General features: G+C 33.5%; 2 protein-coding genes across 3 annotated transcripts; both read left to right on the plus strand.

Moving 5' to 3' along the window:
- The first annotated feature begins 312 nt into the window (after window positions 1-312).
- Window positions 313-2,567, plus strand: LOC131608191 (protein SYM1-like). Of its 2 annotated transcripts, none has more exons than XM_058880115.1 (3): window positions 313-573; window positions 665-756; window positions 1,876-2,567. In XM_058880115.1, exons 1-3 carry the CDS (start codon window positions 406-408, stop codon window positions 2,276-2,278), a joined length of 663 nt encoding a protein of 220 aa, XP_058736098.1. In that variant the 5' UTR covers window positions 313-405; the 3' UTR covers window positions 2,279-2,567. The 2 variants fall into 2 exon arrangements, with proteins under 2 accessions (XP_058736098.1, XP_058736099.1); XM_058880116.1 differs by having other exon boundaries at window positions 317-567.
- Window positions 2,568-8,442: 5,875 nt separating this feature from the next.
- LOC131603871 (grpE protein homolog 2, mitochondrial-like) lies at window positions 8,443-13,003 on the plus strand. The gene is made up of 5 exons (XM_058876312.1): window positions 8,443-8,696; window positions 9,898-10,395; window positions 10,470-10,637; window positions 11,650-11,778; window positions 12,270-13,003. The coding sequence occupies exons 1-5, from the start codon at window positions 8,589-8,591 to the stop codon at window positions 12,354-12,356; spliced, it is 990 nt and encodes a 329-aa protein (XP_058732295.1). The 5' UTR covers window positions 8,443-8,588; the 3' UTR covers window positions 12,357-13,003.
- Window positions 13,004-13,347: the final 344 nt, after the last annotated feature.

The following is a 13,347-nucleotide window of genomic DNA, read 5'->3' on the forward strand; positions in this document are numbered from 1 at the left end:
AATAAGTTTTTGGTCTCTGTAAATATCTCAAATTTCGTTTTTAGTCCCTGTAAAAAAAATGTCGACATTTAGTCCCTATAAAATTACTTTTTCATTCACTTTTGGTCCCTGTAGAGGGACTAAAAGTGAATGAAAAAGTAATTTTATAGAGACTAAATGTCGACATTTTTTTTATAGGGACTAAAAACGAAATTTGAGATATTTATAGGGACCAAAAACTTATTTAACCCTATATAAAACACCCCAACTCATTTTCTTTACTTAAAAAAACTTTATTTTATCAAAAAGAAAAAACTTAAGTGAGATATTTGGTTTCACGTGTAGAAAAATATCTCAAACCCTTCATATGTCTATTCTAAATTGGTAAATGAAGTAGGAGAGAACAAGATAGATAGGGTTAAGAAGATGGCAATGATTTTGAAGGCATGGAATTGGTATCAGAACTCTCTGTCAGTTCATCCAGTGAAGACCCAAGTGACTACCTCTGGTGTTCTTTGGGCTGTTGGAGATATAACTGCTCAGTACATCACTCACACTACTGCTGCTAAAAAACAATTATCTCTAACTGTAAGGGTATATGTAACAATAACATTTCTATTACTTGTTTGTTTACGCCCCTGAGGCACAAGTTAGCATTACCCTTATTATAATTGTTGATGTGCAGGAAGCGGATACTAAATTTGTGATCGATTGGAGACGTGTGGCTGTTACAAGTATGTTTGGAATTGGTTTTGTTGGACCTGTTGGACACTTCTGGTATTATCTCTTGAACAGCTTTCTACTTTGTTACAAATTGTTGTTTTCATCCAAATTTTCAGATATGTTGTCTTGGTTATTGCCCTGTCTGCTGTTTTTTTTGTTGTAATAAGTGCTTCAGGTTTAGGACATCTCTCTATAATTGTTTAGATGTTCAATCTTGGGTTTGAGAAGGTGAGTTCCTCACCTTACAAAACCTGCTATCGGACCATTTGAAACACGATTCAGATGTTCAATCTTGGGTTTGAGGAGGTGAGTTCCTCACCTTACAAACCGGTATTGTAGCGTTAAATTAAGCAAAATCCAAACTCTAAGAGTAGTGTTGATTTTTCATAAGATTTTCGATGGATTCTGTATTGAGATAACTTGCAAGTCATTAATTTTACTAAGAAGCTTCAAGGTCAGTGTTAGATCTCTTATTAGTAGGCTGCCGTCATTGTTATGGGCCAGATAAATAATGAGGCCAAAGAAGAAGATGAGGGTCAAACTATTGATGGGAGCAAGCTGGTCCCTCAACTAAGAGCCAAGGGAAATGCAACTAAGTCCAAATACCTCAAATATTATGTGATATCTAAGTGGAAGAAAGGGAATATGAAATGATTGGCAATTCTAGAATATTTCTTTGCTATGACTCACTAAGCCTATGTTTGGTGAAAGGAGAAAACATGGTAATAAATCACAGTGAAGGAGAAGCTACAACTAGTAGCTTCATAAAATAACGGTAGAAGTGGTACAAAACGTGAGGTAGCGGTGTGTGGCCACGCTATCAAACATAGGCTAAGTTTCTTAGGATGAGTCACTAAGTTTGTTAGTTATTAGTATTTAGTTGGATTCATAATAACTCAATCCAGTATTACCTTCATAACAGCCATTGTGTGATTAAGTAGCACTGCACTTATTATTTGACAGCAACTGTTATGTATTATGCAGTTGTGAATTTTCATATGGGAAAAGACCAAAACTCTAATTTTTTAGGAATTCATTGTAATATTATTATTAATAATTGATATTTTGGTACCAGTAGTATCTATCAAATAGCTCTTCTAAAAAAAATTATAATTTGGATTCTTGGTGCCAAATGAATTCTTCTCCCATTGAACCAACCTTAATGTCTTGTAGGTATGAAGGCTTGGACAAATTCATAAACCATAACCTTAAGCTAATCCCAAAGACTGCGCAATCCGTAGCAACTAAAGTTGCAATGGACGGCCTGATTTTCGGTCCGATACATTTGTTTGTCTTCTTCACATACATGGGATTGTCTGCTGGAAAGACCATTCCTGAGGTGAAGGAAGATTTGAAGAGGAATTATATCCCAGCATTGGTGTTAGAAGGTGGTGTGTGGCCAATTGTGCAGATTTTCAATTTTCGATATGTTCCTGTCAAGTACCAGCTTCTGTATGTAAACTTGTTCTGCTTATTGGATAGTGCTTTCTTGTCATGGTTGGAACAACAGAAGGATGCACCTTGGAAACAACGGTTTCAACCATTTCAATCATCTAATGGAAAAGGAGCTCAATGATGATGATAAAGAGACTCGAAATAATGGTTTACAACAGTTCATAGTTGTAACATCTGATTCCAGAAAAGACTAAGAAAAATTGAAGTTGGAAATTATGATTGAAGTACACAAACACAAAGTTGTTAACATGTTAAGAAAGTTAATAGATAATTGTCTCAGTTGGGGATTGGGTGTATAGTAACTCAACAGGTCTGATTGCACTTTTTAAAAACTGGATTAGAATTCAAGTGTGAGTGATTAAGTTTTTCAGACTAAAAATGGTTGAAATATTGGATAGATTTTGAATGGATATGTGGCTGAAATTTTCTTAATTTTGAACGTTAGTCCATTGATACTTCTAACGCTCCTAAGACTCTTCCAACAAACTCCTTTTTCTTTACGCTCCTCAAACTCTTACAACAAACTACTTTTTCTTTTTAAAAATTGCAGTGTAAAACAAAATAGTGAAATAGAAAATGCTAGTTAACAAAAATACACTAATATTGTGTCAATTTTCATGCCTGCGTCATCTTATAAGATTGGGTCATCTTATAAGATTTAGTTCGACCATTGTGAAGATTCTACAACTTTTATTTAGTAGAGGTGACAATTTGATCAATTAATATACAATTCATTCAATCATACATCTATTTTTTGATCCAATCCATACATTTGATAATTTGAATGAATGTAATTTAATAAAAAAAAACATTCTAAAATTCAATGAATCACATGATTTAACTTGAAAAAGATTTTTTTAAAAATGAATCACATAATTTGGATGAATTTAATGTAACCAATTTTTTTTTAAAATAGATATTAAGTGTTAAACTATTGTTATAATTGTTTTAAAAATATTTTAATAATTTGGAACCTATTTTTAACCAAAAGTATTTTTTAATAATATAAAATTGTTTGATATTCTTTTTTAAAATTATTTTTTCTTTCTAAAACTAACTAATGTATTTGAAATAAAAAGATGATGTCTATTATAAAAAATAAGATTTTTTAATTACTTTAAATTAATAATTGCATATACCACACAATCTTACCATTTTTCAGCCATATCCATTTCTGTTCTAATACGTGTACGGTTGGGGCGACCATTTTTCTTCCTTCACATATTTTTCGTTGTGTCAAATTATGTCCCCTTGATATGTAGGTCAATGTTCCTCCTTTACTACCACCGAAAAGCTATTATTGTACATACTGAATACGTTTATGACTTTATAAATGTTGGATTGCTGCAAGGAACCATCCTGACAAACATATGAATATGCGACAATGACATGGGAGCAAGGCTTGGAACTTTCTACTATCACACCGACCTTTATGTAGTTCAACCCGATAGTATCCCTTTGGCCTCCCCTCATTGTGGCTCATTGTCTCATTTTCACTGAAAGTGTGTCTATAACGTTCAAATCTTGTAACTGCATGCGTGTTAGCTTTAATAGTTTCCTCCTTCATCACTTTCATGCAACTTTAACTAAACAATTGGCCCGATTGTAACACTGAACTTCATTTTTTCGCTTTTAATTACGAACAGTGATCCCAATTTAAAATAGGTGGCTCTCACCAACGCAATTATGAGTAGGTTTCTAATACCTTTAAAGACAGAGTTCATCGATTTCACAAGTTTTGTTGTCATGTGGCACCATCGTCAACCCTCGTCAAATGCCCTAGTCCACTTCTCCATTGTAATATTATCTTCCCACCTTAATGCATATGTATTTGACAATCTAATTTCCTCGTTGTAGTGTCTGAATGATGATTGATTTATAGCATACCCCACATTCATAACTTTTTTCCAAAGGTTTTTTGTCTATGATTTCCCGCGTGAAGTTTTGTGCAATATGTCTAATGCAGTAAACATGGGTAGAAAGATGATTTTGCCATCCCTTATCAGGATTATTATATACAATCTTAATAGATGCGTGTCTCTCTGAAATCAAACAGAGATTGGGTTGTGGAGCAACACATGTTCTGAAATTATTGAGAAAGAAACTCCAACCAATACATGCCAGACACCCAACTCCAAAACCAAAAGTATACCCCATACCACCACCACCACCATCATGCTTATTATTAGAATACCCAACGACCATATGCCCTTAACACATCATCCTACCACAGCCAAAACACCCAAGAAACATATAACACCAACACTTCCTCCTACCATAGCCAAAACACTCAAACATCACAACATCAAAATATGCAACAAATATATGGCTACCAAACACCACAATAACCATTTCTTCCTTTCTCCAACGAATCATTCACATTAATGTCGTCATTTAATTGACTAGGCCGCTCACCAATAACCCCATTAAGACAACCAAACTACATCGGCAATGGCCACAAACTTAATAACAGCAGTGCGTCAATGCATACACAAGACTACGTAGAATTATAAGAACTTATTAGGGAATATGGTGATGATGATGTTCCATAGACCTCTTTTTAAACACCCAGGGTGAATCAATAAAGACCGGTATGAGAAAAAGTTCATAAGGTGTATGGAACCGGTGACATGTATGAGTAAGCACCGTCATTGTTAGTGTAAAATATATTCTCGTAGTAATCATATTTAAATTAAACATTCATACTTTTTATTCATTTTTTATATAATTTATTGTTTTAATTAAAAAAGTATTACACTAAGGTGCCAGATGAATTGGTGCCTCCTCCTAAGCATTATATAAAGGCGCTAATTGGATTAGCTAGGCCTATAAGAGATGGCAATTAAATTGACACTAGCTCTATTTTTATAATGCAGGCGCCAATTAGATTGGCATGTGCTCTGTTTTGCCAATTTTTTTTGTTTGAAACATGGTTACTTTGAGAATTAATGGGGAAACTTGATTATTTGAGAATTTTTTTTTGAAAAACTAAATTATTTTGATAAAAAAATTAGAACAAAGATTGAGATTAAGTTCTTCATAAATATAAATTGATGCAAGGCAAAATCTGAAAGCAAAACTACTTTCAACTTGGACAATATCAAATATTCTCCTGTCGGAAAATTTACTTCTAGACCCTGCATAGAAGTAGAACAAATTTACTTTATAGTTGGGAAATTTAAATTTAAACCACATAATCTGATATATATGATTAAAAAGAAAGAAACAAACCTTATTCAAAAGTGTAGTTGAGTCCACAACTATCTTTTTTCCATACTTCCTTGAGGTGTTTTAATACATCAACCACTTTCTCAAGTTTTTTAATTTAGCTCTGGGACTGCTCGTCTTGGGCAAGCTAGGGGTCATGATGACGACTGCACTAAGCAAAAAACTCTTCTTCCAGATGCTCTTCCATCATATTTTTGTAAGTATAAGAGTGCGCCTAAGAGGGGGGGTGAATTAGGTTTTCAAAAATTTAATCGGTTTTATGAGAATACTTCTAATAATTTTTGGTTAAGTGTTTGAAGGTTTTTGTAAGGTTCTTTTCTTTTCTTTGGTAATGGTGATGAAAGCGATAAAGTGCGGAAAAGTAAAGAACGCAACGATATATACTGGTTCCCCTCACAATCCGAGAGTACTCCAATCCCCTTTCAAACACGAAAGAGATTTCACTATAGTTAGAATTATTGTACAAGCCTATGCCTACTATCTAACCTATAGGGTGATCAAAGGTTCTTAACACCTTTAAGACCAAAACAACACTAATGTGAATGAAGAACAATCCTCTTCAAACACACCACTTACTTCCAACAATCCTGGATAGTAAGGAGATAATTTTCTTTGAATTTTTACAAGAGATTTAGATGAAGTTTGTATAGCACTATCAATCTTGGATTGATCTTCTTCTTCAAATAAACAATTCTCAAAATGAATGTAAGTGTTCACAATGTATGCATGAAACTTTGAATGGATTTCTCAATGAAAATGTGTATAGAAAGTTTCACTTGAAAATAAGATTTGATGAACACTTGGAAATATTGAAAGATGAAGAATATATGGTTTATGAATTGTTAATGAAGAAGGTGAATAATGATTCTGAAATATGTAGTATTTATAATGTGTCAAACACCTCTTTGAATGGTTATTTTTTCATGAAACAATGCAATGATCAAGTGGTAAGAAAATGGATTCGTTTGAATAAGATCATGCAATGAAAAAACACACTGGTTCAGTAGGAACCGGTTCCTACCTGGGACAACCCGGTTCCTGCTCAACGTTACAGCAGAAATTTCAAATTTTGAACTGAGGAACCGGTTCCCACCTAGGGACAACCCGGTCCCCCATAGTAAAACACAGAGAACTGAAAACTGAGAAAGCTGGGAACCGGTTCCCCCATAGGGACAACCCGGTTCCTAAAACCTTTATTTTGAAATTTAACTTTGAAAAAGGTTTTAAATGTTCTTTTGAGGGATGACACTTTGTCGTATGTTTATGATATGCATGAAAATATATTTGTGAACAATTATATGTCAAAGTGAGTATTGTTTATACCTTTGACTTTTTAGCTTGATTCTTGAATCTTCACAATTTCTTCAAGACTTTGAAATGATGTATTTTTGCTTGATACTTGAAATTCTTTTTGCACATCCTTTATAAAAGCTTGATGTCCATATTGTCTTCATCAAAACACACTATGCTTGAGAAGCTTGCATTTACAATTTTATGTATCTACACTCGTTAATGGACAAATGCAAATATGCAACAACAACAATAAATTTTTAGTTATAGATAAAAAGATGGTAGAATGCTAGTATTGTACATAAATCAGATAATACTGAACATAAGTAAAAGTAAGATTCATATAAATTGATAAGCAAGATATATGGTTTTAAGCGGTATCATGAAATTTGTTACCCTTTTATCGAAAGAACGATTGAAATAGTTTCATAGCGAATTTCCAATCAGTTGAAAAAAAACAAGGATGAGGAAGATACTTAAGGGTAGGTAATGAGGAGAGATGTAATATATTTTCAATCGGTTGAAGAAAAGCAGGGATGAGGAAGATGAGTGAGGGTAGGGGATGGGGATAGATGTAGTCGGTCTTGAGCAAGAAGCCAAATGAAGTGTCAAACACGCTCCGGAACATTCAGTTTCCAGATGCTCTTTTAATCAATATGTATACTATCATTGGTGGGTGTACAAAGTGACTTATACATAGCTTTGATTGAATACTCTCCAGCACTTGTGCCTATAGTTATAAATTCATCTTCTCCGTAATGATCTCTAGGAGGAATACACGCTTGAATATTTCACTGAATCTCACTTGGCATCCAGTCTTTGAGCAGCTGCCAATTCTACTCGCCATGGATATCAACCAGATCGCAAAGTTTTATGCCATTAAGATGACCAGGAATATGGATGTCTAGATCCTCTTTCAAAACTTTGGGCGCCAACTAATTATCTTTCCAAGGATCAATCTTCCTCCCGTCTCCAATGCACCAACTACCGGTCGAGAGAAGACGAGGTTCTAACTTCTTAATTCCTTTCCATAAACTTGAGTCAGCACTCTTATGATTAAGATTCTCAAGAGAGCTATTCTGATTGTATTTTCCTTTCATAACCTGATACCACAGTTCATCAGGTTTATGTTGCAACTTCCACCCCAACTTCATAATGCAGGCCTTATTCATATTGTCAAGTTTGCACAGCCCTAGACTACCTTCTTCTTTTATTTTGGTAATTTTCTTCAAGCTGACATCATGAAATTTCCTACTAGTCTATGAATCGCCCCATATGAATTTCCTTTGAAGCCCATGAATCTCCTCAATGCAACCTTTAGGAATCATATTAGTCATCATGGTATAGATGGGAATGACTTCCATAACACTTTTAGCCAATGTAACTCGGCCTGCGAAAGAGAGGTGGTTGGATTTCCACTCGCGAGTTTTGTTGAAATTTGATCCAAAACATATTGATAGTCATGCTTCTTGAGTGCTTTTCCATTAATAGGCACTCCTAGGTATTTGCCAAGCTGAGTAGCAGATTTGAAATTTGAAATTTGAAATCTGCAGGAGTTTGTTCTTTGTCTCTCTAGTTGAATTGTTGGAAAAAACAATGCTTGTTTTCTCATTGTTGACTTCCTGGCCCGACATGGAGCAGCAAGCTTGGAGAATGCTAATGACCACCACTCTACTAAACACTTTGTAGATGGGATTCCACACAGATATCGGGCGGAACTAAGACACCATCTAAGGTTGGTTATCTATTAAACCCAATTATAATTAAAATTGAAGGGCAAATGGTCAATAAACAAAAAACTAACGTTATCTAATTTTAATTTTCCCCGAGTAGTCTAACGATTAACATATTCCGGAATTTGCATTTTCCCTTCATCTTCATTTTTTGAACTCTTATTCTTTCTTCATTCAGCAATGTTCTTCCGTATCTCAAGAATCATTTCCCGAATCTCGCTTCTCTCTTCTCCGCGAACCTCTCATCATCAACACTTCCACCACTTCTCCAATCAATTTACCAACAAGGTTCATTTCTACACTTGCTCATCAATTTTCATTTTCCCTATTTTTTTTTCACGTCGTAGGGTTTTTTCTAGGGTTTAACGTTTTTGCTCACAATTTCACAATTATATAGCTTCAACAATAATTCTTATAGTTTTTGTTTACGTACTATTTTACTTCCATGCTGTATTTTGTATATGGATTTTGTAATTTTGTTTTTATGTGTGGAAGCTTCTAGAGATTTTGAGTTTGAACTATGTCGTCATTGCTAATAAGTTTTTGTTAATTTTAGGGTTATGATTGCTTGTATTTTGTACATTCATATTGTTCAGTGTGGTGTGGCATTCTAGATTAGCTTACCTCATAGCTCTGGTTTAGCACTTCTTTTTGTGTTTTTAATTTGTTTTTGCATTCCTTTTGAATTCTAGTGTTTAGAAGGAATAATTAAGCTACCTGAATGTCATTTTAGGGTTTAGAAAAGTAGCTTTGTGAAATCTCATGGTCTTTTTGCTGCTATTGCTTTTGATTGTCCGTTTAGTGTGTGTTTGGATTGGCAGTACATAATTGATTTTTATAGAATTAAGTTTGGTATAATTAATTTTAATATAAATGAGTTTAGCAAAATTGATTATTTATGTTTGGATACATTTATGTAAAAGTGAGTTGAACAACAAATTTTAGTGTATAAATTGCGTTTAAACTCAGAAGCTACAAATTCTAGTTTCAAGTAGAATTAATTCTGGAGGTAGAACCAATTCTACTTTAGAAGGAAAAATTTTAATTGAAGAATCTATAGCCCCGACACATATAGCTTATGTATTTCCTAATGAAGAACACTGTGTGTTGAGCTCTAATTTTACTAAAATATAAGTGCTCACTTCTGATTTCTCTCCCAATCACCAGTTTCATGGGTTTAATTTAGGGTTTTGTGGGTAGTGTTTAGAGCTTTTAGATGGAAAACATGTTGTAGTTAGTGTCTGCTATATATATATATATATATATATATATATATATATATATATATATATATATATATATATATATATATATATATATATATATATATATGAAGTTGTGATGCCATGGAGGTTATTTATATAGTTGTTGTTACTAATTACTATTGATCTATACTTTTGGACCAATTATCTTTAAATTCTTTTTTGACAAAATTACGGATACATTCTAAAATTCTCATTTAGTTTAGCGTACACTTTTATTGTTCCAGCTAATTCCAGTTCAAGTCAATTTCTTATATCCATCTATAAATTCATCAGCTCCAAAATTTGGATTTTCTTCATCAGCCTCAATTGAAACAGAAGGGAAAAATGGGAATGGTGTGCAAAATCGCGATTCCTCAAATGACGACCCTGCAAAAATAAGTCAAGATGCAAAGGAAATTGATCAGCCTGGACAATCCAAGCATGCAGATCAAATAGAAGAATCAGGATCTATTTCAGATTCTCGATCTCAAACTGTCAAAAGAAGGAGGAGTGGCATTAAACGAACTGCATTTTCTGATTCAGATTCTGATTCAGAGAGTGAATCAAATCTATCCAGGGATGATTTGATTATACGTGTAGCTGAGAAGGAAGAACTTTTGAAATCAAAGCAAAAAGAGATTGAAAAAATACAGGATAAATTTCTGCTTACTTACGCAGAGATGGAGAACGTTATGGACAGGACTAGGCGTGAAGCAGAGAATTCAAAGAAATTTGCCATACAGGTTTAAGTTTGAACCTTTTTGTCCCAAATAACTTGTAAATTTTTTTGCTGATGAGTTATTTGAATGTGCTATAGAATTTTGCAAAGAGTTTACTTGATGTTGCGGATAACTTGGGAAGAGCTTCGTCAGTTGTAAAGGAAAGCTTTTCAAAAATTGATACGTCGACTGACTCTACTGAAGCGGTAAAACTCCTGAAGACACTTTTGGAAGGTGTTGTAATGACTGAGAAACAACTTTCAGAGGTAGAGTGTTCTATCTGTATAACTGAATAACCATAACCAATTTAGCATCTAGTCTTTATTTTATTTGTTTTGCGGTTGAGGTTTTCATTCAGATTCTGCTTTTAGCTATTGCTGCTATGTTTCTCATTTCTAGTTTTGCTTAGATTCATTGCGTGATTGTGACGATAAGGTTTATCGGGGAGGGACTGGGAGAGGGTTTTGAAGCTTAGTTTCATGGTTCATTAGGAGCTGTGAGATTAAGGAATCATATTGGTTTCTTTTCCAAAGTCAGTTTTATTTTGAAATTTGAAACATGTTGGATATGATCTTATTATGATTATTTAACTATCTCCCATTTTTGTTTTGAAAACAAAATGGATTTTTTTGGTTGAGTTGCTGCAGAAATATTTTAAATATGTTGAATGGCTTACCTTTGAATTTTGATTGGTTAGATGGGTTCTGTGTGAAATTTGGGTAAACACCTTGGCATCTTTTAGCTATTGCTGCTATGTTTCTCATTTCTAGTTTTGCTTAGATTCATTGCGTGATTGTGACGATAAGGTTTATCGGGGAGGGACTGGGAGAGGGTTTTGAAGCTTAGTTTCATGGTTCATTAGGAGCTGTGAGATTAAGGAATCATATTGGTTTCTTTTCCAAAGTCAGTTTTATTTTGAAATTTGAAACATGTTGGATATGATCTTATTATGATTTTTTAACTATCTCCCATTTTTGTTTTGAAAACAAAATGGATTTTTTTTGGTTGAGTTGCTGCAGAAATATTTTAAATATGTTGAATGGCTTACCTTTGAATTTTGATTGGTTAGATGGGTTCTGTGTGAAATTTGGGTAAACACCTTGGCATCTTTCTGTGCTGTCATATCAACAATATGTTTCATAGTTATGACCTTATCATGAAATTATTTATCCCATTTTTCAAAATTCATCATCATATGCTTAAAAAATGAAATTTTGTGAACTGTATAGTGTATATTGCTTCAGGCTATTATTTTGAAGGTACTGTTGCTACTTACAGGTACTTAAAAAATTTGGTGTAGAAAAATTTGACCCTACAAATGAGCCCTTTGATCCTCATAGGCATAATGCGGTCTTCCAAATCCCTGATGATTCCAAGCCCTCAGGCACTGTTGCAACTGTGCTGAAGGTAATTTTAAATTTACATAATTGCTTATAGAAGGACTTTGATTTTTGGCCTGCCAATTTTAGAATTTGTTTCAGTCATTAAAATCTTCATGTGATATTTTGGTCTATGTTGCAAGAATATTCCTATATTTATGGGTTGTATGACTGTAACATGTTCATATTAATACAATATTTGTTTTCAAACTTCTGCATTTTTTTTAACAGTAGCTATACTTCTATAGTTTAGGAAATTCTTAGGTACAAATTCATTATCCATCACAAAGGATAGCATACTTTCATCCTCTTCAAATGAAATGTGTTACTGAAGTTTATTTTATCATCTCAATTGTTGATACTTGCCATTTATTGATGTCTATAAAATATCCGTTGGATCCGAGGTTTTGCTTCATTGAATGTTGGAACAAAGTTAGCCTTATTCATGATTTTATTCCATAGGTTTTTTTATGAGATTTAAAAGATAATTAAAATGTTATCCGACCGATATGTTTGCAGGCAGGATATTTGCTTCATGACTGTGTTATTCGGCCAGCAGAAGTTGGTGTAACCCAAGCCAAAGAAGATAATAATCCAGAAGAATGATGGGAAAGATAGTAAAGCTGAGGAGGACTCATAGGATTAAGAGATTCCTAAGTGGTTTCTTATTGCATAGTATTTTATATCATGTGAGGTTTCCTTCAAATTGCATCTGAAGCATTATGATCTTTCTTCCTTGGCACCAGCCACCAGCTCTATTTTCCATGCCTTTTACCAGCATGCAACAGATAATTTTTACTAATCTTATGTCTAGAGCAACATGATACAAGAAGATGGGTTTAGTTCAATCTGACTTTCCTTGCATCTATCTTGTTGATACAAATTTTAGTTTTCTTTTTTGTGGTAGTAAAACCCTTATATGAAACTAAGGAGTTATACTTGCTTTTTAAATCGTAATTGAGATACTAGGATCCCCATTCATTGTAAGGATGATAGCAGATCGACACAGACACAGTTCACAAATGAAAAGAGACAAATTCTCTCAGAGACCAGTTAGCCTTGTCAAAGATGCGGGCAATAACACAAGTTTGAAGTACTGTGGGATTTATCTATGGTTGGCATGTTATTATGTTAATATCAACTCATCATTGACCATAATGGCACGGAAATTTCGTTTCACCCTTGATTGTAAACTCAGTTCTCATTTCCGCCATTAAATGAATTCATTCATTTTTTAAGGATGCATAAGTTTATATTGGGTTGAAAAATGAACTTTTCATTTTAAGAATTAATTTCTATATAATTTTATTTTGATCATAGTGAATATGGATATACCAATGATTTAAACAAATGACCGCTACATTAGAAAGATTTACATAATTTTAATAGACACTACAACAATGGATTACACCTCCATCATCTTTTTTTATCTTAGCCAAATGTATGTTTTCTCTCTCTAACACCTCTCTCTTGTTTTTTCACCATTTCAAATTTTATGCAACAAATCTAAATAACAAAGTGTTTCCTACATTGCCTCAACCATTACAGTATACTCATTCTATTCCATTTCTTTTTTAGTGTTATTTTTAACTTTTTA

This window comes from Vicia villosa, linkage group LG5, assembly GCF_029867415.1.
Source record: "Vicia villosa cultivar HV-30 ecotype Madison, WI linkage group LG5, Vvil1.0, whole genome shotgun sequence".
Classification (NCBI taxonomy): Eukaryota; Viridiplantae; Streptophyta; class Magnoliopsida; order Fabales; family Fabaceae; genus Vicia; species Vicia villosa.